The sequence below is a fragment of the Cordyceps javanica genome, chromosome 5 (genome assembly GCF_051103115.1).
Source record: "Cordyceps javanica chromosome 5, complete sequence".
Lineage (NCBI taxonomy): Eukaryota > Fungi > Ascomycota > Sordariomycetes > Hypocreales > Cordycipitaceae > Cordyceps > Cordyceps javanica.
Window position 1 is genome coordinate 863,885 of NC_139299.1, and position 23,704 is coordinate 887,588.

Below are 23,704 nucleotides of genomic sequence, written 5' to 3' on the forward strand. Positions count from 1 at the left end.
CGGTTACAGAATATTGTTGAGATTTGTTGTTGCTTTTTATTTTTATTCTCGGCGGAGAAACAAGTTGAGCCCCAAGTTGGCTGCACCAATGATTTCCCTCTTGCTTTCTACAGCAAGAGGTGACATCAGCTTGACACACAGACTTGGGATGGCAAATCCTAGACAGTGGCTGCAAAGATTAACTTTGGGCTACCGATATTAATACAATACTTGAACAAAACTTTCATCTCTTCCATTCGGCTTTTGTGACATGATCGGTAACTCTGGACCACGCCTATTCGCTACTGGCAACAATCAATGACCATCCAACCACCGCAACTCTACCCACGGTGTTTGGGCACATTACTTTACAAACAAACACAGAACACGTGGGTCTGATCATTGAACCATGCAACGTGGCCTTCTCATTATTCCTAGAAACTATCGTCCAAAATATCCTCATTCATCTTGACCATTGTTGGGCTGTACTCGGAAGACGCCGGGTTTGCCCCTGCGTCCGTCAAAATATCGTCCACTATTCGCTTGCTAGCTTCCCGAGCTGCACGCCACCTTTGTTAGCGGAAAATTCTTATTTATGCATTCGATGGACAAGGGGGCCTTGGTTGTGACGACGATGAGGTGAGGCTTGTACGTAAAAAAAGCGGCACCCCCGGTTCGTGGTGACAGAACTCGATGCACCATCGCCACCACCAATGTGGATTTTTGGCTTGATACGTTTACACCCGGCACAGAGGAAATCGGACAAGGAAGCGGACAAGGGAGTAAGAATCAAGCGAGAAGAAATAATCTGGCACAAGACGCCAAACAGACAAGATAACCCACAAAGGGAGGATCCCCGACGTACCTGGTGTTTGTAATAACTTGGATGGCGGTAGTGCAAATTGTATCGTCTTGGGTGGGCTTATGCCGCCGTACAGGTCGTCATCGTCTTCGTCACTTTCCCAGTCGATTTCGTATTTTTGCTTCCCCTTCAGGGACCCGTCGGCAAGGGCCTGCCTCGTCTTCTTACTCATGGGCGTCTGCACGCTGACGCCGGGTGTTCTCGGCCCCTGCGACGCGGCCGGCGTAAACCGCTGTCGCCTTTCGGCGCCCGAGCTGGGACCTGCGCGCCCGGTGGCGGCGGCGGCGGCGGCGGCGGCGGAGGAGGAGGACTTGTACGGCGACATGAATGCCTCGCTGCGCAGTTTGGGAATCGCCATCTCCGGCGACGACGCCGGCGAGTCCTGCCACGCCGGCCGCCTCTCTCGCTGGCCGGCCGCACCTCGTACGGGCGTGCCCCTTGCCGCCGGCTTGTGCGGAGTAGCTTGTATTCTGTAGTTCTTGTCCAGCACGCGATGCAGCAGCGGATCTTTGCCTCCGGTGGACGGGTCCATGGCGCGCTGGTCCAGCAGTGCCTTGGGCGTCATGGACACGTCCGGCAGGCGGGCCGTCCGCTGCGCAAACAGGATTGACGAATCTTCCTCTTCGTCGAGAGCCGTCGTGTCGCCCTCTTCCTCGTGCTTCATCTCGCGGCGCATGGCTTCGTAGGGAGATTCTGTCGGCGACATGCGCGCCTTGGCGAGCTTGGCCGGGCCGGGCCGTGGTGTGCTTCCTGCCAGCTCGGCATCATCTAGCATCGACTCATCGTCGTCGTCATCGGTCGTTCTGCGGCCGTGGTGTCGGCCAGGTGTATCATCCTCGTCTTCGTGCGCGCGGGCCGTCGTGTCTCTGTCGTCTCGCATGGCAGTGCTCTCCTCCATGATTGTCGACTCGTCGTTGGCAAGTTCCTCGTATCCGGACAAGGAGACATTGGCAGATGCCTCGAAAAATTGTTTCCAAAACTTTGCCGGTTAGAAAACGCAATGGTGGTCTGCTGCGTGGCACGTGCTGGCGTACCTTGGACGCTTCCCAGATGGCTTTCGAGTTTTCGCCATATTGTTCTACCACAGGCAAGATGCTTGTTGTGACGATTCTGTGTGCCTTGCTGAAGTTGTGGTCGATTTCTGCATCTTGTTTAGAACCACCATGATTTTGTATGTGGTAGAAAACGTACCCTGTAAAGTAAGAGTGATGGACTGCTCTAAACGCTCCAACTCCTCGGTCTGCGAAAAAGTTCGCGCTGCAACGCTTGGCCGAGCCATTTTAGGCGCATCGGGGAACGTGTATAGTATTATGAGTCGATAGTAGCCAAAAATCACCAATTACGGCCGCCAGGTGCTTGTTGCGTGCTGATGGAGGCTCTGGTTTGTCTGTCGTCAAAGTGGGGAGACGCGTGTGTCGCGTTTGCTACGGTGACGCCAATTAATTAAGCAACTCTCTGCGGCCAGAACCACATTTTCTCGAACCTCCTTGTTCTTTTTAAACCCTGTTTTTTTTTTTTTTTTGCTATTTTGCAGGTATATATAAAGATGAACACATCCTGAATATAGGTAGAATGCTTCTCGACTGAATTTATTTTATTTTTCTTCCTTTCTTCTTAATATTTTTACGTGTGAAATCAATTGCTGTAATCCAGAATACTCTTATCAAAAGAAACATGACAAATTCATTGCAGAATTCCCGAAAAACAATGTTGTAATGAAGATGACTTTTTTTTTTTCGTTTTTCTTCTCATCTTTTTTTTTCACGGCAAGTAGCATGCCTAGGCGAATGACGTCAGCAACGCAACCGAACAAAAGTTGTCTTCACAGGTTCCTGCGGCAAGCTTAGGAAATCATGAAAGTATCATATTGACTTATCTAACGTGTTTTTCCATGTTTTCAACATTCGCTGGTCGACCTGACGGCGTCACTTCTTCCTGGGTACAGAGGGGCTGCCCTCCATGTGTTAGGCGGGCGTCCATGCAGGCGTTTATGCAGGCGTGCGCACGATGCCGCTTTGTCCAACTCGGATGCGACGACGGGAGACCCTGTCGATCATGCAGAATTACAGGATCTACATGCTTTGACCAAGACCTGCGTACAAGAGCTCCCGCCAGAGCAACGGCAAGGCCCGTAGTCCCGGGGTTGCCGCGCACCGTCTCCTCACATGGACCTGTCGTTGCACTCAGTCAACCGCGTTCAAGATCACAGACCGAGTTGCTGCCCGCAGAGGCCCCGGTGCATTCCGCCTACGCGAATTCGAATAACGCTGTAACTACGAGTCAGGGCGCATCAGGCCGCCTATGGGGGGCCAAACCATGCCCCAGCCACTTTGTTTACATGTACGCAGGCAATTTTGGCTGCCGGCACGTGAGAATGTACAAGTACTCAAGATTGCTACCACTACTAGATTGCTTTGCAAGAATCAACCATCTGCTTGTTACTTCTGACCACATAAGTACTGTGCAAAGTGAAGTGCCTGTAGACCAGCGAGTGATCCTTGTTGACTATTGACGTGGTCTAGAGGACGGCAGTAGAGGAGAATCGCAACAAAGGCCGCCGCTTAGACGTGACCGAGCTGCTTGTGCTGTTACTTGTATCGAAAATTTTGAGCTAAATTGCAATATAGCCAATATTAATTCCTCTGTGCGTTGTTCTGTATCTTGTGAATGGCCTTGCGTACGACGGCTGGATGGACTGTAATCGTTCTACTTGGCGATTTAGTCCTGGCCTAATTTGATGGGTATCTAACGGGTCATTAGACTCTCCCGAACCATGTGGCTTTGTGGGCAAGGCGGAACTCACTAAACCGATCGTGTGGATGAATTGAGATGCTTTAGCAGCAGAACTCAGCTAGCGCTATGTAGTAGTTGGACTTAGAACAGCCATAATTCAGCCAGCTCTACGAAGCGATGAGATGACGACAAGATGAGAACTAAATGCTCATATTACGGCTAGTGTCTGAATCGTAAAGTCATCATTTAATGTTGATCCAAGGACCACTTCACAAATCTATTCTTCGCTTACTCAAAAGTCATGATCTCTTATCAGCCCCGCCTTTGCTGTCGACACCTTTGCGACCTCCGTGCAGGTTTAGCTTTACCAACTTGACAGCTGTTTGGCGGTTGTCTCCTCGCCATGGGAACTTTCGTGCTCTTGATTGCTGAATGAGACACCTGCAGTGGTGCTGAGGTTGCTTCCGGTCCTGAAAGTGATCTTGATTGGGACATGTCAGGTTCAAGAACTATCCTGGAAGCGTCTCGACGAACTGCAATACGTGACTGCGACGAGGCCCTTCCAACGTTGCCTGAGCGTCATTCTGGGGGAAACTGCTACTAAGGGAATGTCCGGGTTCCGCCGGCGTCTCTGTGGCTTCTGGCCGGGACCTTGCGCTGGCCTCCCTGGGTTCCCAAAGGTCAAACCTCACCTTTTTCGGGCTTTGTCCCTCCGAGAGATCTTGGTCCGTAGAATCTTTGTCGGTAGTTCGCCTCCTCTTTATTCTCTTCTTTCCATCACTGCCGGGTCTATTATCGTTTGACAGGCGTATCTCGGACTCAATCAGAGGAACCTGGTCTAGAGCCCATTGCACAAGGATGCGGTGACGAGCAGCATCTCTGTTCGCCTCATCGTAGTCGAATGTAGCCCGAACAAATTGCGTGATGAGATGTGATCGTCTTTGGGCCTGCTCCGACTGTCGCTTTGCGGCCAACAAATTCTCCGCGCCGTTTTTTAACATCGATATTCGGGTTGCCTTGGGAATTTCCAAACGTTTCGGATCTTTCTGAGTCAACACATGTATTCGTTTCGCTTCGGACTCTGCCCGCTGCACGGTCTTCCTAGCTTGATCCTCTTCTGTTTCGCACTCCATGCCTGGTGCCGCGGTACGCACGAACTCTTTCGTCTCGTGAGGTTTGAGGACATTCTTATCGACGAGTTCTTGCCACAGTCTGTCGTGCTCTGGCTCCAGACGCTCGATGTCGCTGGCGTACTTGTCAAGCCACCAGTACTCGTAGTTGAGGTACTCGATCGATTTCGTCAGCTTGTCCTGTTTCTTAGGGTCTTCGGCGAGCTCGAACGGCTGCGTGAAGCCGTGGCGTGCAAGCCGGCGCTTCACCGCTTCTTTATAGTCGCGGAACCCTCGGCATCCGTGTTCCCTATAAGACGTCGCTGCCGCTTGCGGAGTAATTGCTCTTGATCCCATTCCGACTTCAGGCGTAATGGATCAGCTTCAATCTCTGCTAGAAGCTCTGCGCTGACCTCCTCCGGGTAGTCATCTTTTATCCAGCGCTTCCGCTGGTTCACGAACGCGAGAAAACCACCACCATCATCCTCACGCCCTCGGTTATCGTTCTGCCACTTGCGGAAGTCTTGCCACCTCTGCAGCTGTCTCTGAAATATTTCCTCAGCGCGTATACTTAGGAGGGACTCCTGCCAAGGCCGCAATAGCTCAGCGTAGCTGTCTAGATCCGAATATATCTCCTGGACAAGGTTGACGGGGTATAACGGGCGACCGTTATCATTTAGGAGTTCGTGATAAGCCTCAACTTCGAGTCTCGTCCCGTCGATAGGGGCTGCGGGGGCCTCGGTCGCTCGATCTCTTGCGGTTCGGGCTGTAATGAGCCCCCTTTTTTAGGCGATAGTTGACGGAGGCGTGCATCTAGGACATCGAGATCGAGCGGGCGAGAACACGCCGTGGGACTCTGGGCTAGATCGCGTTTTTGGATCCTATATTACCGTGAGCTGGAATTTCGAGAGATGTGCACCGAGAAGTCATAGGGAGCTTACTCTAGTCTCCTGGCGAGACGGTCGCGTTCATCCCGGGACGGCTTATCCCTACCATCAACAGGGAGATCATAATCACCGTCGGGGAGCCGATGTCTCCGCATGAACTGGGCAAGCTCAGCATCGCTCATTGCGGTGACTCTGCCCACAGACACCCTTTTCACCTTTATGGAAACCATGTTGCTATCGAACGTGCATGAAATGTGAAGTTATCAAAGACGAGGGGTACCGACGACCGAGTGTTCATTGGCGTGACACAAGTCAAAGAGTGCTGGCAAGTGGGCCGACGGCGCGTGCACATCAGTTACATTCAACTTCCTTGGATCCATGGCTGATTTCCTCGTACCCGCGTGAACGACGGTTTTCAGGACCGGAAGGCGAATCATGTTTGTGTTCTATTCGCTGGGTTTATGAAGAGTGCGGGGTGGTGCGCTCCACTGGATATCGGCGTGTTGTTGTACTTATGGCTGAGGTCACGGCGAGGAATATCTATATCACACCCGTTTATTCGTTAGAGCCGATGTCTTTTCTTGCTGAAACGACATTCTTCCTTGTCTCACCTACCTCTCTGCCTGAACAGCATTCACAATGGAACACAGTATCGTTGCCTATTTGTACCCCCTCGCGACACAGCATCATTGCCTATTTGTACCCCCCTAAAGGGAAAAGATATCTATTTATATGTGCAGACCCCAGCCAAATTGACGTACCCCTGACCCCACCAGGTGATAAATAGGGACAATACGTCAGGTCTGGTCCACTCAGCCAGGGCCTACTCAGTACTTTTCGATGGGTTTTCTGGGGGAAGGTGGGGCTCAAAGATCTAATTCCTCGCAAAAAGACACTTCCCTCAAGTCAATACCGGATGTCGAATGCCATTGCTCGAATCTTGCCATACTGGAATTGGGTGCGAAAATTTGTCAGCCATGTCCTCAAATTATTTGCTCCCTTCCTTCCCCTGCTTGATTGGGGCGGTGGCGGAGAAGCACTGATTCCCCATAGTACCTCCGCGTTCCCCGGCTCCACGGCAAGTTCTTCACCGTCAGGCCCAACGTACTCCTCAAAGCTCCTGTACGGATCGGACGCGATCAGACCATCCATACACGACCAAATGTCGAGGCACATTACACCGCAGAGCGTAGACTCCTTGAGAGATTGGGGTCACATCCCCGCATCGTCAAGTTCGTTGTCGTTGCTGGCCCATTGAGATGCAGCAGCACTAACGAGTGAGATATCTTGGCTGGTACGCTACGTTCCCGACCGGTCTTATCCTTCAGCGAGCCAACGAGGGCAGCTTGCAGTCATTCCTCGACTCCAGCCGCGACCAAATCACTTTGGCACCCCGTCGCAAATGGTTCTTGCAGACCATTGAAGCGCTCTCGTACATCCACAGCCGTGGAATTTCACACAGCGACCTGCGGCCTGATAATATCCTTCTCCACAATATGGACATCCAGATCTGTGACTTTGGCGGTTCATCGTGTGAGGAGATGGGCGTATCGGGGTACGGCCTGCCAGACTCAGGGTTCTACGATCCGAGGGAGGCCAAGGCTGGAGTATCTATGGACATATTCAGCCTCGGATCCGTGCTGTACACCATTTGCACGGGTCACTGGCCATATCGTGAGGGACAGGTTTCTACTGAGCTGTCTTTACCAGGAGAGATGCAGCGATACGCAGAGCTTGTGGATGCGCACTTTGCCGCAGGGAGTTTCCCAAAGGTCGACGGGCTTTTGGGTGCAGACATCATCATGGGGTGCTGGACACATGCCTTCAACTGTACAGCAGAGATAGAACGGGCTGCATTGAAGAAACTCTAATGCTAACGATACACGGCGTGCTGTATTCTTTTCCTCTTCAGGCCTCTGACTTGTTTTCCATCCACCAGCAAAGATAGGCTTGTATTATTCCTATTCCTCATTACTTCTGTTCCTTCGGAGGGTCGCGGCAGTCGTACCGGCCGCATTTGTAGCCTCGTTTCGCTGAAGCCAAGGAGCGCTCGACGGTCGTGTGGCCTTCCTTGCCTATATCACTGCAAATATCCAAATCGGCGTTCTTACGCTCGGCGTCAAGGCACGAGTATATGACGATTCTGTACCCCTGTGTGCACATGGCGGTGCTGACGACGAGTTAGCCGAGGAGTAGTCGGAGGAATCGGGGATACGAACATGTTGAACTGCGAGAATAGGCTTGTATTAATAAGTTGGCTGTAAGGGTAAAAGAAAATATCGTAAATGCTTGTTGTCGATATTTGTTGGATATGTAAAGGGAATCTGCTTTATATAGACATTGCTTTCGCTATGGCGGCAAATCCTCGATGATGGTCATATCACGGTACTACCACTCCCACGTCTGAATCACACCGCTTTCAACTAGCAAACAGTCTCATTGCCAAAATAATACTTCTATTGTGGCTTTGATGAATCACGGCATGGAGTAGTGCCCATTTTTGCTCAATGACACGGTGAGTGCATGGTGACCAGCAGCGACATGTTTTTTTTTTCTTGATACACCGGTGGTGAAATGGCCCGACGACTTGTACCCAAAGACAGGCTGCTGGATGTCAAGCTGGAGGATGGATTCGGTTGGAGCAACTCTGCCCTTTTCTAGGAGGTTCCCATTCCGAAGGAAAGATGCGCCCGCGGTAACGCCCCGGCCGACTTGGACAAAGTAGTTGGCGGGTTCATCGGTGATCGCATGGCCGTTGTTGCGTACAAAGTTCTTGGTTCAGTGGTTGTCCCTGCAGTTGCGATCGGCACCTGGTACTACACTAAGAAAAAACAGAAAATGGAGGGGGTATGCATTGAGGAAAGTCGTTGGGTGGTAAATATAATGGGTATCAACTTATCGAGGATCTATTTGTAAAAAGATGACAATCAATACATGGAAACCGGCGCGTAGTTTGTGCTTTTCAGCAAAGGTTCCAGAAGTTTCCTACTTGGCGGCCGTAACAACGCCGACAGGGCGCGCAAAGGCGCGATTGATGACCCCCACAAACCTCTGACTCCAGGTTCAACGCTAAAAGGTGTCAGCGCCATATAAATACAATATGACTAGAGGACGGATTTGAGCTTATTACTACCATCGGCCAGACAGACAACGGATACAGACTTCTCGGCTGGCAGATACAGAATGGCAGCCGCAGCGCGTACATATCTCGCCTTTCATCACAATGCCAAGCTGTTCCGCCTAAAGACATCAATCGTCTCCACGCGGCCGTTTGCGGCTCTCGAGGAAGCCAATCGGCAACTTTTCAAGGATGGCGGCGACGACGATCACGTCGTCATCACCGCAGAGACCATCTTTCACCCGCAGGGTGGCGGCCAACCGTCCGACCAGGGCACCATGACTGCGATGGCGGCGGACAACGGTAACGGCTCGTCCGCCGCGCCGGACACCGTGTTCGAGGTCCGGGCCGTGCGGATGGACGCCGTCCACGACGGCCAGGTGCTGCACGTCGGCCGCTTTGTCGCCTCTACCCCCGCCTCCGCCTCCGCCTCCGCCTCCAATGGCGCAGCGTCCGGCTTCCAGCAGCCCGGCGCGTCCGTCGAGCAGGCCGTCGACGTCGAGAAGCGCGTCTACTACTCGCGCCTGCACACGGCCGGCCACGTCCTCGGCGCCGCCGTCCGCCACCTCGTCATGGACAAGGTCGAGGGCTTCGACGAGCTCAAGGCCTCGCACTTTCCCGAGAGCGCCGGCTGCGAGTTCCGCGGCACCATTGACGGCGCGTGGAAGCCCGAGATCCAGAAAAAGGTCGACGAGTACGTCGGCCGGGCCATGCCCGTCGAGATTGCCTTTTGGGACGCCGACGAGTTCCGCAGCGCCGGCCTCGAGCGGCTGATCCCCGACAGCAGCTTCCTCGCGCCGGGCGAGACCAAGTTCCGCGTCGTCAAGATTGTCGGCGCAGAGGTGTACCCTTGCGGCGGCACCCACGTCGACTCGACAGACTTGTGCGGCGAGACGACGGTCCGCAAGATCGCGAGAAGCAAGGGCGTCAGCCGCGTGAGTTATACCGTGAAGCCTTGAGTCCATGGAGCGCATATTGCGGAGTTGTAGAATAGTGGTACCGGCATTTTGGTATCATGTCAAATTTGGAGTTTAAAAACGTAAAAGGGCGAGACACATGTTATTATAGACTATACAATAGAACTCAAACACCACAAGGTCTAGGTCATCATACAATATTTCAATTGTTCATCTCCGAGCTGTTTCCCAATAGCTGAAGTGCGATATCCCTCTTGCCGTCTTCCCACTCGTCCCACGTTATGCAAAACATGACAACGTCCCTCCACAAATCACCAGCCGCCGCCGCCCGCGGCGGGAGTCTTCGACCGTTGCCGACCTTGTTCCTGGCGGCGCCGTTCCTGATCACCTGCTGGTACGGGACGGTCCCGACGAGCCCGAATCCCACCTTGCGCGCGACGCCGATGGACGCCTCGTTGGCGCTGCTCGCGCCCCAGCCTACGCGAAGCAGGCCGAGGCCGCCCTGCTCGGTGCCCTCCATGGCGTGGCGCACCATCAGCGCCGCGGCGATGACGGCGATGCCTCTTCTCTGGTACGCGGGCGCGACGCGCACATGGCCAATCTCGACGCAGAGCGTCTCGTCGTCGGCGTTTTCGTAGGAGAAGAGGCCGGCGACCTCCCCGTCCGGGTCTTCTGCGGACGGCGGCCGCGTCTTGTCAATGACGGCGTACGCGAAGCTTCTTCGCCCGCCGGAGAAGAAGGCCGGTATGAAGAAGCCATCAACTATATGCTGCAAGGAGTGATACGGGCCATTGTTCGTATAGGTGTAAATGCTATCGTGGTCCTTGGTAATGTCGTAGAAGCGCTGAGCATGTTTGTCAATCTACCCGGCATGGCTGGTGTCAGTCTTGTGATGTATGAAAGTCTCATTCCTTCACGAACCGAGAAAGGGACCAATTTCACTCTATCGTTTTGCAAAACAGGAGCCGCGAAACAAAATCGTGAAGGTACGGGCTCGAGCGACATAGCTACTGGTGCCACAACGTGCGCAAAAGAGATCTTTAATGGTTGGAGATGATCCAGATGAGACAGGCTGTCGATTTGCAAATCAGAAGGTCACTGCCTGGGTGATTATAGAAACTTTGTAGAGCTACGGGAAATAAAGTCAGAGGGAACGCTTACTCCCGGCTCGGTCGCTTTGTGAGTCAGTGGAGATCATCGGTATGAACTAGACATCAGCTCGGCATTGAGAACGGCGCGAAGCGGTGGACTAGTGCGGCGTAGGACAAGCACAACCAGAGTGAACATCGAACCGACATATGAGAAGAAAAGGAAAAAAGAAATCAGGGGTATCATTAATCATGATTACGTGACATGATGCGCTATTTCACATAAAAATTATCTAGATCAAGTTTCGACAGCAGTTGAGCAACAATACTCTCATCGCCAACTCCAGCCGAGGTAAACAGCCCATCACCACCATCCTTGCTCTTTGGCTCCGATTTAGCCTTCTCCGAGATGCTGCGACAGACTGTGATGAATATTTGGACCTTTTGCTTGAACTCATGATACAACTCGGGCGGCTGCTTGGATTCCGGGCGGTTAGTAGCTGAGTCGTTTACTTTGGCGACCTTGGCATACTCCAGAATGCCGCTAAAGATGTCTTCCAAAAGGTTCAATATAGGCTCTTGTCTCTTTCGTAGAAACAGTCCGCTCATAATGACGTGCAAGAGTCGACTATGGAGCTGTTGCAACTGAAGCGGGCTTGGAGGTTGCTTGGTTACTGCATCGTCGCGAGAGAGCGTTAGAGCAGCCTGAATTTGATCTAGGCGACTCTCAAAGGCCTGCCAAGGGGTCGAGATGGCGGTATCGAGAAAGTAACCAGCTACGCTCGAGACAAAATTTCGTGCCTCTCGAACAAAGCGATATTCTTCGTCGGATAGCTCATAGCCGTGAAGTCGATTGGACCAAAGTGTTTGGCGGAATAGCTCGTCGACGACATACATCATTCGTAGGACGCGTAAAAGCAACCGAAAAATGCGATCATACTGCAATAATGCGACCGGGGTGATGACGCTGCTCAAAGCCGGCGGTGTTGTATATTGCAGACACAAAAAGTCCAGCGCCTCCAGCGAGTCCGGATCCATGCATTTTTCTATCTCTTCTTCTGAGAGATCGCGCACAGCAAAGCTCAAGTCTCCGGGAAGTTTATCGCTATGTCTTCCGGGTTTGCTGCACAGTCTTCCCCGTCTATCAAAGTAGGCATCAGACAAAATGCCCATTAATGCCAGACGCAATTCTGAGCTAGCGGGCGGCCAAGTGTCGCGTCCACTCAGGCGGAGGCCCATGACACCACCCTGCCTCGCAATACCTGCCTGTCTCTCTGCCGACTCAAGATCTGGATTAAACAGTGCTTGCGAGAGCCTGGTACAAAACAGACCACTTCCAAGCATATGAAATTCCCTGTATAAGCGAAGGTGGCTGAGAAGATCATGTTCGGCGAAGAGAAGCCTCATATGCTCCTGGTTTATCGAACATCCCTGTGCCGATACCATCGCTCCGAATGAAAGCAGCGGGATCAAGGACCAGTGGGGTGTGAGACCGCTGCCCGAGTTGTCGGAGAAACTCTGGTCAAGTTGGCGACGGACAATCATCGATAATGAGTCCAGCGAGGTCTTGTCTTTGAGTGGCTCCCCCAACCGCTGAATAGATGCTTGTATCCGGCTCTCCATTTCCCGCTCATTGACACCAAAGAACATGAGTTTGTGACCTTGTGTTCCTGGGGAAGAAGTATGGTGTGAGCAGTCCATCCGATAAGCACTTCCCAGACGATAATCGTTGGCTGCCTTCATCATCTTTACACCGAACTCTTTGGTGTGGCGTTCGACTTGCGAAACAGTCTTCCAGTCAAACAACCACTCCATTGTTGGTGGCTTTTGCGACAACGTGAACTGAGTATTAGCCAGCACGTGCTCGGGGTGATGAGTCCTGATAAAGCGTAGATTCTTGCCAGTCTCGAATATCGATTGTGCAACGTCATTGGGTAAAAACGACGGCAAACAAGAATGATCAAGGCGAAAATCAATATCCTCAATCTGTCGCCCGAAATCATCCACGTAAATCTCCTTGTCAACCTTGACAAACCATTTTTGTGCGCCAAGATTAGCTTTGGTCAGCGGAATACCCTGCTCAGCCTTGGTCCCAATCCACTCCTGCAAAAACTCGACCCAAGGCCTTGACACACGCTGCAATATCTCGCGCATCATTTCACGAATAAACAGACTATCAGCGTCTGCGAGAGATGCATGCTGAAAGACAGCAGAGAGTATATCATGGTCACACATGTCTGATTGCAGATGCGCGTTCAGCCGGACGAGCGGCTTTACTATTGCCGCTAGACAGGCTATTGTCTTTTGCAACTGCAGCAACGACGAAGGTTGCGCTTTGTCGACCGTAACATATTTGTGCACTACCCGAAGGATATGGCTGATGGCACTGGCGAGAGCCACTCGGCATGGGCTGGCCTCACCCGTATAGGAGGCTTGAACAAAAGAGCGCAAGTCCAACATATGGATACCGCACGTCCTGCACTCGTCTTCAAGACCGGCCAAAACCTGATGAGAGTAGCCCGAAATCCGAAACTTGGGCAAGGCAGGCCTGAACGTTTCTCCGGACTGCACCCGAACAAAGAGCAGGGACTGCTGGCCGAGAGCAAGCGACAGAAGCGCAGAAAAGTATGCCTTTGTTTGTACAACCGGGACATCAATGTTCTTCAGATTCAGCGGATCCGTGGGCCATGAAAGCATGGCGTCGTATGTCGAAGCTCCAGCCTCGCTTAAAAATAGCGGCTCGTGCAATGCTGTCGTACCTGCTTCAAAGGTATCCCACGTTCGGTGGGCGGGCGGCGCGATGACGGGTTCGTCAAGGTCCATCCAGCTATCTGCTTCGAGGGTTGGATCGGATGCCGATTCGCTAGCTGTACTCGAATCATCGGCGGGTGGTTCTTGCGCGATCGGATCGGAAGCATCGAATACTGGGACTTTGAAAAGCCCATTTGATTCGGTAATGAGCGGCGCAACAGCGGCAAAAGAGCCGTTCATTTTCGACTGTGAATCATCTAAGGGTGACGGGAGGGATTTAGCAAGTTTTTTTGCTATCGGTTCCGCAAAGAGACATACCATTTTTGTGCAAGGCGAAGAAGTCGGCCTTGGGATCCATGGCCAGGTCTTGAAGCCATTTCGACTTTTGCCATAGTTCTGGCACCGCGAAGAGACTCGACTCACTTCTTTCGCCGGCCATGGCTCTCGTATTTATGATTTCGCTACCATGGATATCCGTTGTAGAGTTTACGCGGCCTGGCAAGGTGTTGAATGGTGATGCGAGAGGTTGGACAAATGATGGAGAGCGTCGCGATCCCACCGGACTAGCGCAGAAGGTGTCGCGAAGCAAAAGACGGGGCCCCCACTAACTGGTTAGAGTCCGACATAACCTGATGAGGGTCGTCATACCTTGCACGCTCTTCTACATCATCATTCGCATCAAAATCAATTACCAGCCTGCAAACAAAACCCATTCTTCTAATAAACCTACAAGGTTATTCAAGCAGCTCAACTTTTAATATCATGACCCCAAGTGATGGGAGCATGCGGGAATCGTCTCATGCTTTTTACTGTCGCTTGGTAAAATATGAAACGTACATCAATTAATTAATAAGGCAAGGCTTGAGTTTCGTGCACAATGTATGATATTGGCCATTTGAAAGAATGGCATATGTTGAATATGACGTCCATTTTTTGTTCGTCTGGCAGGACCCCTCGAAGCCGCCAACACGTCAATCAGTCAGCCCTGAAGAACAAAGGCATGTTGGCTGAGCTCCCTTGATGCATGCGCACGAAGCGGCTGCATGCTGATTCCCTATTGCCCGTGTCGCCACTTGGCACTGGGAGGAATCGGCAGTTTGTGGCCAACAGCTGGTTTGAATGTTGCCACTCCATCCTCCGTAATACCCCAGGTCTGTGTGATCTTCTTGCTGCGCGACACAGGTAATTGCCCATACACAGTATTGCCGGTCTCACCTGTACCGTCCTGGAAGGCAGTATAGTCTGGCTCGTTTGTGAGGACGGTCAGGGGCTGAGTGGCGCTGTAAACAATGGTACCCGAACCAGAAGTAAAGACGCCGTCGTTTCCATTATAGTCGCCCACAATGTTGAACGTCAAGGCAGAAATGGGAGACTCATACGCCGAATTGATCTTCTGGTCGGTCCCGTAAATATCAAGGTCGGCCAGAGTTACAGATCGAGAGACGGGTTTCTTTCCCGGAGAAGCATATTTAAATGTAATACCAGTGATGACGTCGGCAGAATCAAAGATGGGAGTGATGTTGATCGTTGCGTTGGCGGGTATTTCATTCGCCTCGGACAGGGTGGCCAAGTCGACTTCGTGATTGATGACCTGTTCTGCTGACCCAGGCGGCACTCCTTGCCAGTTATCAATGACACCATGCAAGCCTTGCTCGTCAGGCGCGGAGAAGACCACGTATTGCTGCCAGTTGGGAGTGGTGCTTGGGGCATCAGGAAGTTCCTCTTGCGTGGCTATTAGTCTTTGCCATTCCCAAGTTCGAGGAAGCGTTGAGAGCAAAGCCTCCATCACTCCAGGCAAGGAAGCAGCGGAGCCAACAGCAAGAGCGAGCATCACTTACGAGCATAGGTGTTGAGCTGAAAGCCAATACCGTTCGAGGCCGACTTTAGTGGCTCGGCAAAAGTAATCTGAACATCGAGGCCAGTGATAGCATTGCCTCCGGCGGCAAGAAAGTAGTTGAAATTGCTTCCTAGGCCGGAAGCTGGGGGTGCCACAGCCATTGCAAGGTGATGATACGAAGTATGATTCACTGGTCTGTCGAAACAAAGTTCGTCCTGTTCGAGATGTTAGCAAGGACCCATTGTATGTTCTCATTATTCTCGCCCAGAATTTAGATTCAAATCTAATGAGCTCGTCTGGGGCAGTTTCAATGGAATACATCCCCAAATATTAGCAATAGGGTAACCGGATGGAGAGACTGACTTTGTTCAAATTTATCCACGGGAGATAATTGTGTGTGCGTAGTAACTTGGTATAGTTTTACAATTCTTGTCTGTCGCGCAATCTTTATATATACATTTGACTTGCACCACAAGTCGTAACTTTATACAACGTCAAGACGAATCGCTCTACGCAAAAGGCTCCCCACAGTGGCGTGATAAGCCAATACGACCTCTTTGCAAGGTGTCAACCCTGTCGTTGTCCCTCGGCACATTCGTCCGATTATAGGGAGCTGCCTATTTAGGAATGTCCTAGGTCCTATTGACTCTCCCATTAGCTACATAGTCTAGAAGGATCATGCCGTTTACCCATATTCCGGATATGCGGCCATGGTAAAAATTCAACCCGTCAGCACAAGATCAGCCCGTATTGGTCTTGGCGATGGCGACGGAGTAGAACTTACACGTCGTATGTCCATTTGCCCTTTTTTCGAGTGACGGCATGAATTAACAACACCAGGGCGAGTAAAGAGCAGCGAAAGACGTCACGGCTGGTTTCAGCCAAAAGTGGCCTTGGACCCTGTGAAGCAAGCTTGCAGTTGGTCGGCGTAATTCGGCCAAGTAGACGTAGATACTCTCCATACCCGTTTTGCTTCATTTGATGTACCCTAAAGTAACAATTTGGGTCGAATTTGACGAGTGCATAATTGGCCCATAATTCAGGTAGACTGCAGACTGCAGTTAGGCCCAAAGTCACAAGCTGTCCTCTTATTATCGGTCTTGGTGCCGAACACCTGCCTTTCCTGGGTCGCGTGCTGTAGAAGCCAGAACCCTAAAAACTAAACCTTGCCGGATTTGCCTGGCGTTTGTTTCATTCTGACCAGACCCCAGTAATTACATTCCTTGTTAGTGAGATTCTTACTGATAGGCCAAGGGGCTTTCTTCTTTTGTCTTCATCATCAAGCCTCATTGCGATAATGAAACAGGGTATTGCCCTGCTTACTCAGTCGTGTATAAAACAGATTAGCCGTTTACAAATCACTGCAGATAGACGCATCAAATCGCCAATGGCTTTTATAGGGCCAAATAAGCTCTATTGGAATTTATAGACGTCATTCTCACTAGAAATTGACTACCTATACTTTGACGCCTCCTTACTACCATGGAATTTCTGCTCCATCGTACTGATTAGGGCCATCCGCCTTTTCCCAGCCTGGGACATGAATATTGTAGAATTTTCCGTTCGAGTCGATAGTGGCCGATAGAATCAAATCTTTGAGAGCGTTAACGCCCGTCACGACATCTAGGTCTGCGTCTTGGGATCCCATGTCGGTTCGAAGCCACTGCGGGAACTGTCAACACGCGATCTACCTTTTTGTGCACGTATCACTTACTCCGGGGGAAACAGACAAGATGGTGAAGTTTTCCTTCCCATATTCCAAGGCATATTGGACCGACAGCATATTCATAGCGGCTTTTGTAATTTTGTATGCCGGCACTGAGAGCCACGTATATTTACTTGCAGAGCCGATAGATCCCACAGGAGTGGAGCTAAGATCGATGAGAATGAATTCCTTTAACGATGTGGTTGACAGACTTACATCATTACCACTTTCTTCAAGCTGCCCTTTCGCAGAAGAGGAATCATTGCTGTGGTCATGCGATGCGTGCTGATGACATTGACGTCGAACGTTGCAAGCAGCTCTTTGCCATCCAGAGCTGATATCCCTCCCTCCGAAATTGGCATAATCTGTGAGAGGCTGTTAGATCCTTTCGCATACTGGGAATCTCCCTTTAATCTCATACCCCAACGTTATTAATGAGAATGTCGAGGCCTCGACCCGCCAGTTTCGTTTCGATTTCAGATGCTGCCGCTTTCACAGAAAGTTCGTCGGTAGCTTCGCATGCGATACGCACAATGCGTCCAGATGAGGCTGATATAAGGGTCTCCAAGGCTTGAGACGGGCCTCGCGTCGTCACGAGGATGAGGGCGACGCGCGATGGCGGCAGTTGCGCTAGCTGCCTGGCAAGTTCATAGCCTATTCCGCGTCCGCCTCCAGTAATGAGAATAGTCGACATGACTGATGGAATAAATAGGAACCAAATATAGGGGTAGAACTAAAATCTGCGTAGGTACTTTGGCTATAGCAGTCTGTTGAGGTCGCAGGAGTGCTTGGCTGTTAAATCTTTCGACGACCCTGACTGGTTGTGCTTTTATATCAATCTCTGAAGGGCCCATCGGTCCTTACTGACTCATCGAGTGGCCTGATCTGTCTGAAAGATTTGTAAGTGACATTGATTGTCTCTCTCCCTTTGTCAAAATATGCAGTCTAGAAGGAACGAAATCGCTATTCAGAAGTGGGAAGAAACGCACTGGCCCTGGTCAAGCCACACCTTAACGCCGTTAAAGTAACTCCTACAACTCTTCCAAATCGAATTACTGCCGAGAGTTCCGCTCGCAGATATCCAAGCCATCCGTTAATCAATATTATAGCTAGAATAGTGATATCACGAGTAGAATAGGTGGGGGTGGTGTGGCATTATAGCCTAATACCGATCGGACTTACAGTAGCGGACTTTGCGAACGTTCACAAGAAAGTGGCCTGTTGTATCTCGGGACTTGACACAGTGGGCCCGATAGCACATTGAATAATATTGAAACGAAAATATTTATGCGAGGAAATGACAATGTGTAGAGAAAATCAAGATCATCGGTGTTAGTAAAGGAACTGCCACCCGTCAGTGCTATAGGGCCCAAGTTTTTCAGTACAAGATTGACATCTCGTTATACAATGATACCTTTCAAAGCCGGAGACGACTCGCGGAGGGGAGACTCGATTGAGCAGTTTCGAATTCAATGCCCTTAGATCCGGTGAGCCTGAAAGTGCCAAGAGGATAGCCAGGCCACCCTCAGGTCACCTGCAGCAAAGGGCAGTCCTGTCACCATCTTACGAGCTATTGGCACGCTGAGCGGCGCAATCCGGTAACACAACTTTGAGTTTCAATCATGTGTTGTTGTAAGTAATCTCTCATTTCAGTTGTCTCATGCAGGTTCAATCACTTCTGTGCACTGTGGTCTTCTTGAGTTTTCAACACTGGTTGACCCCCTACTTGGACTACCCTAAGCATCTCATGATTCAATTTTTAAAGATTTAACAGTCCTGGCACAAAAGTACACACAAATTTCTCGGAGCTAGACTAGATATGTTGTATTTCTTTTAGTCAAGAGGTATTCTGTTACACGCTTGTGTTCAAGTTTCGAGCTCGCAAGTTTAGCTTGAGAAACTCCGAATGTACAAAACTGGCTCCTGCAGAGTTCGATATATTTCCTCGCCAATGAAAAGTGGTATATCTCTGTAGTCGTCTCTCTGAACTTTAATGCCAATGAAATTCTCCTGATCTCATCCGTCCACGAGTGACTCGCGCCGCTCCTCGAGTCATTGTACTGAACATTTCACGCTTACCTTGCGGTCATCCAATCTTGGCTTCGATGCTCAGCATCTTTCTCCAAGGGCCCTTTACAAGGAAGATCAATAGCTGGACCTTGGAAACCCCCTGGGCCTTTGATCGCTGAAGAGCAAGGTGTTGCCTCGCGAAATACGGTATTCCTGGCATTGAACTGGCCTCCGTTGAGGGCGCTTTGATGCATGCCGCCACCAATAGTGGATGTATATTTCGATCAACATATTCTGCGCCACCATCATCTTTTCTCGAAACTAATAGCGCCCCTCGAAGCTCTCGCTCTGGGAAACTTTGCGCTTTGTCGTGTATAGGAGAGAACGCATTTTAAGCAATACGACCAGACCCATCTAGCTTCGCGGTTCACTTTTACCGCCCGATAGGGACCTATTGGAACGTTTGGGTATCATGTGTTTCTTAAGCGTGCGACATGCCCCCTTGTTGCTAGTACCACTCACTTGTCGTGGCCATGGCCGCCGGAATTCATTGATACGCGTTAGATCGAGTTGTAGCGGGCAGGTATTGCAGACCGAAATTCACCAAGCTGTTCAAATATACAATACAAGAAAGATTGGGGGGACGCTTACGATACTTTGGGCTTGCAAAGAGGGTTTCGCTGTTGTGACACTGGAAAGCATTGATGATGGAGCCGTGCAGCCTGAGAAAGCCCGCCGTCTCTGGGGTGAGGCTTGAACTATTAGGAGACTATTCGAATGTATCTGATGGGTATCAGCTCAAAATAATGTTCTTTCCATTTTTTTTTGAAAAGCCAAATTATTCTATCGAAATTTTAAAAAGGGAAAAAAATAACAGCCGCGCCTCCCTCCCCTCAGAAGGTCACAGCCCTCGTTCAAAGTTCACGTCCTGTATCGTCGTAACAATGAACGCTCACCGCCTGGTCAGCAATTTCCAGCTCACTGAAATCACAAGTTCCAGGATCCTCCATTCCAATCCAGAGAGGTTCTTCACAACGCTCGTCGCTGTACAATAGTCTTAGCTTCGCTCTCTATAGGTTAGTGTGGCACCGAACTTACGTGTAGAAATCGCAGACGACACCCTCCGGAACTTGCGCACCGGCAATTCTTCTTTGCCTAGAGTAATGTACCGTAAGATACTGAGTCAAAACCATCATTCATGTGTACGTACAATTGCCTAGGTAGCAGTACGCATTTGCCGCCTGGCTTGACTGTGTAGGCTCGTCCTTTGCACGCGTTCTCATGGTATAGTAAGGCCTACTGCCAGTTAGAAATGGTTCTTCTGCACGTGTCTTCCCCCTCTCACTCTCCCTACCTTTTCATCAGTTGAAGCTACAGCCCCAATGGATATCATCGCCATCATCGCAAGGTTTGAGAAATGCATGACTGAGAATTTGGCTTCCTTGTGGACTACTTCCGCCCCTTTTGCTGATTTGCACAAAGAAGATGAGATGAATGGGAAGAAAGAGCTCTCGTATGCGAGGAAACAAAAAAAAGGCGCTCGATTGCCGGCACCATAATAGATAGGTAATGAGTTACGTCACACGCTGGCTTGGTATTGTTTGCTTTTGAGTCTTTCTGCGCACTTGACAGCGGCGGCCTCAGGCCAAGCTTGGATGCAGACGTTCACGGTGTCGTAGGCTGTAGCAAAAAGAGCTGTCTCAACATTGAGCGTCCTTGTCCGCAATTTTTTGAGGGGTTTACTTTCAGCCGTGTTCAGTCCAGCCATGTTTTACTTCAGCCGTGTCTCGGCACCGGTGCTTGCGGTGGCTGCCAGCTGTCAATGAGACTGACAAAACAAAAGATTGAAATGACTTACTGCTATTGGCACGCTCGTACTCCATACTCTACAGCCTTTGGTTGGACGATGGTAGGATGGCTATTCTAGCTGCGATCTACGTACCGTTCGGCAGATCGACTATTACTAGCCAGTCGGGCCTAATTAGGAGGCAAGACGAAGTTATAGGCTCACAGTGATCTCACACAGACTGGAATCGACAGAGAAACATTTGAATATCGATGCTATTGAGTATCAAACGGCCAATTGAGCGGTTATGACGAAGTGGAAAAAAAAGGAGAATATGGCTACGGCATCACCCACCCACGACGTTGTGAAACAGGTGTTCGCCGCTTTTTTGATCGTCAGTTGGTTGAACAGAGGCGGGATCCACCTCGGTGATCCGATCGAATTATATGTATGGGCTTATCGTCGGCCACCTTTTGTTTGACATCATAGTAGTCTGGGCTGGTACGTCGGTGGGGAGTGTATGGTGCAGACAACTTGGAGATTGACAAATGCATATCTTAAGCAGGAAGGAAAGCGGTAGCTGTGTCCGTACTGACATCTGCCTTATAAATATCTGCTTGTATCACGCCCTCCAGCTTCATTGTATTTAATTTTGGCTGTCTGCACTATCACTTCTGTATCATATAGTTCGCCCCTTACAAACACCATGAACATTGCACTGTCTCTCTACGCAATTCTAACCAGCGTGGCTCTTGTTGAGGCCGGTTGCCTTGCGCATGTAAGTCTTTGAAGAACAGAAGAATATTTTTTTATACATAGCATACTGATTAGCTCGAAATAAGGGCGCAAAATGTGGAGGATGGTTCGATTCTGATTGTTGCGCACCATACCAGTGTCTCAACTCCCAATGCAATGTAAGTGATCCTACAAACGAAGTAAATAAATAAAGATACCATGCTTACAACGTACATGCAGCCCCGGTAACTGCATGTTGACACCACGCAAACATGATTCGTTCCTCTTGATCATGTATTAAGAGCTCAGCTGCTTGTCATTGTATGGAGTAGATCTGCGCCAGAGTCGTGGCTCGGCCAGCGATAGTCGCCATATCGATCCTTTCCGACTAAACTTTATACACCACCGCTGGATTGAGCGACTGACAAGACGTCTGCATTTTTGTGACGAGGCAATGAGCAAGCGTACGCACGACTGGAGGCTCACGGCCACGTCCCTGGTGCACCTGGCCTTCTCATCTCCATTCCGTGTTTTTTTTGGCTCTCTTCTTTCTGTAATTTTGAGTGAATTCATTCAAATCGAGGAAAGTCTAAATAAAAATGAGATCTCTTTGTATGATACATACTTCTGTAAGACACAAGTTCTCAACATAACGGTGCAAAATATGTCATATACTCGAGCGATTCGGTCTTCTGTGCGAGGCTGCTTTTTCTTTTCAATATCTTGTTCGGCGAGTTGTTGCTAGCAATTTTAATTGAAGCGAATTACCAGCCACCGTTGCCATCTTGCATACTTCGGCCGATATGAGAGCACTGAGCCTCGTGAGCTAGGGGACAAGCAGGCCCGTGTGGCTGGAGAGTGGCGTCTAGCTGTGGCTACGCGCTACTGAGTGTCAACGCAGCTACCTAGAAGTACCTAGGTATTCCGAATATTGGTAAGGTAAGTACTTATCCGTAAGTACTAGGCAAGTACTTAGTCGGAAGGTACGAAAATCACGGTCTAAACTCAAACTCAGACACCAGTCTCCCGCCAAAATCCATCCACCTCCTACAAGAGGCAAACGAATTTGCGCCAATTGGGGCAGGCACAACGCCATATACTTTCCTCCAGACCATCCTGCCAGTCGTTGCGCTCACAGCCATGCCTCCTCGAAAGCGCGCCCGCGGGCCCCCAACCTCTGCATCGACACCTGCCCGCGACGACGATGCCATGGATGTCGACACGCCGCAAGCTGCGCCCAGGTCGCCCGTCAAGGAGAAGATGCCCGGCTACAACGCCATGTGGACAGACGACCAAGTCTCCTCGTTATTCAAAGGCGTGATCCGATGGAAGCCTGCCGGTACGCGCACACTCCTTTCGATCTTGTGTCCCTAATCTTGAGCGATGGCTAACATTACTTTTACTTTCGTCTCAATGCTTCAGGTATGCACAAGCACTTTCGCATGATTGCCATCTCGGAGCATCTGCGCAACCACGGCTTCGACCCGGACCTGCACCAGCACACGCGCATCCCGTACATCTGGCAGAAGCTGCGCGCCTACTACAACCTCGACCTCATCGACGACCGCGAGAACATCGAGGAGGACGATGATGAGGACGAGCGCTATATTGACTTTGCTCTGCCCTACGACGAATACATTGAGCCCATGATGCACCGCGCCGTCGCCGACCCGAGCGAGGCCCCCACGTCCCCGGCGCAGCTCGATGTCTCGCCGCCGCCGCCGCCGCACAAGCGCAATCAAGCCGTTAACAATGGCAGTGGAAGTGGCCGGCGCAAGCGCACGCGCGAGTCTTCCTCGAGGGCTGCGACCGGCGCGCGCACCACCGACGCCGAAGACACCGAGGATGGCACGGACGCGCCGTCGCCCGCCCCGAAGCAGACGAGAGGCTCGCGCGGCCGGACGCGCGCGGCGAGCAAGGCTGAAAAAGCCGACACGACCGAGGAGGACGAGCCGGATGACGAGGCAGACGACGATGGGGGAGAGAGTGACGATGGCGACGACGAGAGTGAAGAGGAAGAAAGCGGCACGCCCGCGACGAGACCAACTCGAGGCGTAGGGCGCCCACGCGGAGGCAGACGAACAAGCTCTAGGAGAAAGGGCAAATGATTGTGCCAATAGTGAAAAGCATCCGAAGGCGTTACAATGGAGTCATGATTATGGTTTATTTGATGGGCGGGAGACTATA

The 23,704-nt window shown here is 51.0% G+C and overlaps 9 protein-coding genes across 9 annotated transcripts; 3 read left to right on the forward strand and 6 right to left on the reverse strand.

The window, feature by feature from the left end:
* Positions 1 to 413: 413 nt before the first annotated feature.
* V2A60_007504 (DASH complex subunit Ask1-domain-containing protein) lies at positions 414 to 2,120 on the reverse strand (the record flags this gene model as incomplete). Its single annotated transcript, XM_083258788.1, has 4 exons — positions 414 to 538; positions 845 to 1,820; positions 1,876 to 1,982; positions 2,033 to 2,120. The coding sequence occupies 4 exons, from the start codon at positions 2,118 to 2,120 to the stop codon at positions 414 to 416; spliced, it is 1,296 nt and encodes a 431-aa protein (XP_083114914.1).
* Positions 2,121 to 4,083: 1,963 nt separating this feature from the next.
* Positions 4,084 to 5,752, reverse strand: V2A60_007505 (uncharacterized protein; the record flags this gene model as incomplete). Its single annotated transcript, XM_083258789.1, has 3 exons — positions 4,084 to 4,993; positions 5,047 to 5,436; positions 5,625 to 5,752. The coding sequence occupies 3 exons, from the start codon at positions 5,750 to 5,752 to the stop codon at positions 4,084 to 4,086; spliced, it is 1,428 nt and encodes a 475-aa protein (XP_083114915.1).
* A 734-nt stretch (positions 5,753 to 6,486) lies between these two features.
* V2A60_007506 (protein kinase family protein) lies at positions 6,487 to 7,441 on the forward strand (the record flags this gene model as incomplete). Its single annotated transcript, XM_083258790.1, has 3 exons — positions 6,487 to 6,528; positions 6,624 to 6,802; positions 6,853 to 7,441. 3 exons carry the CDS (start codon positions 6,487 to 6,489, stop codon positions 7,439 to 7,441), a joined length of 810 nt encoding a protein of 269 aa, XP_083114916.1.
* Positions 7,442 to 7,541: 100 nt separating this feature from the next.
* On the reverse strand, positions 7,542 to 7,733 carry V2A60_007507 (uncharacterized protein; the record flags this gene model as incomplete). The annotated part of the gene is made up of 1 exon (XM_083258791.1): positions 7,542 to 7,733. The coding sequence occupies one exon, from the start codon at positions 7,731 to 7,733 to the stop codon at positions 7,542 to 7,544; it is 192 nt and encodes a 63-aa protein (XP_083114917.1).
* A 1,020-nt stretch (positions 7,734 to 8,753) lies between these two features.
* On the forward strand, positions 8,754 to 9,647 carry V2A60_007508 (alanine--tRNA ligase; the record flags this gene model as incomplete). The annotated part of the gene is made up of 1 exon (XM_083258792.1): positions 8,754 to 9,647. One exon carries the CDS (start codon positions 8,754 to 8,756, stop codon positions 9,645 to 9,647), a length of 894 nt encoding a protein of 297 aa, XP_083114918.1.
* Positions 9,648 to 9,807: 160 nt separating this feature from the next.
* V2A60_007509 (Spc98 family-domain-containing protein) lies at positions 9,808 to 13,883 on the reverse strand (the record flags this gene model as incomplete). Its single annotated transcript, XM_083258793.1, has 3 exons — positions 9,808 to 10,449; positions 11,036 to 13,701; positions 13,763 to 13,883. The coding sequence occupies 3 exons, from the start codon at positions 13,881 to 13,883 to the stop codon at positions 9,808 to 9,810; spliced, it is 3,429 nt and encodes a 1,142-aa protein (XP_083114919.1).
* A 615-nt stretch (positions 13,884 to 14,498) lies between these two features.
* On the reverse strand, positions 14,499 to 15,442 carry V2A60_007510 (uncharacterized protein; the record flags this gene model as incomplete). Its single annotated transcript, XM_083258794.1, has 2 exons — positions 14,499 to 15,166; positions 15,283 to 15,442. 2 exons carry the CDS (start codon positions 15,440 to 15,442, stop codon positions 14,499 to 14,501), a joined length of 828 nt encoding a protein of 275 aa, XP_083114920.1.
* Positions 15,443 to 16,758: 1,316 nt separating this feature from the next.
* V2A60_007511 (uncharacterized protein) lies at positions 16,759 to 17,680 on the reverse strand (the record flags this gene model as incomplete). The annotated part of the gene is made up of 4 exons (XM_083258795.1): positions 16,759 to 16,944; positions 16,996 to 17,152; positions 17,203 to 17,351; positions 17,408 to 17,680. The coding sequence occupies 4 exons, from the start codon at positions 17,678 to 17,680 to the stop codon at positions 16,759 to 16,761; spliced, it is 765 nt and encodes a 254-aa protein (XP_083114921.1).
* Positions 17,681 to 22,657: 4,977 nt separating this feature from the next.
* Positions 22,658 to 23,625, forward strand: V2A60_007512 (chromatin modification-related protein EAF7-domain-containing protein; the record flags this gene model as incomplete). The annotated part of the gene is made up of 2 exons (XM_083258796.1): positions 22,658 to 22,856; positions 22,940 to 23,625. The coding sequence occupies 2 exons, from the start codon at positions 22,658 to 22,660 to the stop codon at positions 23,623 to 23,625; spliced, it is 885 nt and encodes a 294-aa protein (XP_083114922.1).
* Between the last annotated feature and the right edge of the window lie 79 nt (positions 23,626 to 23,704).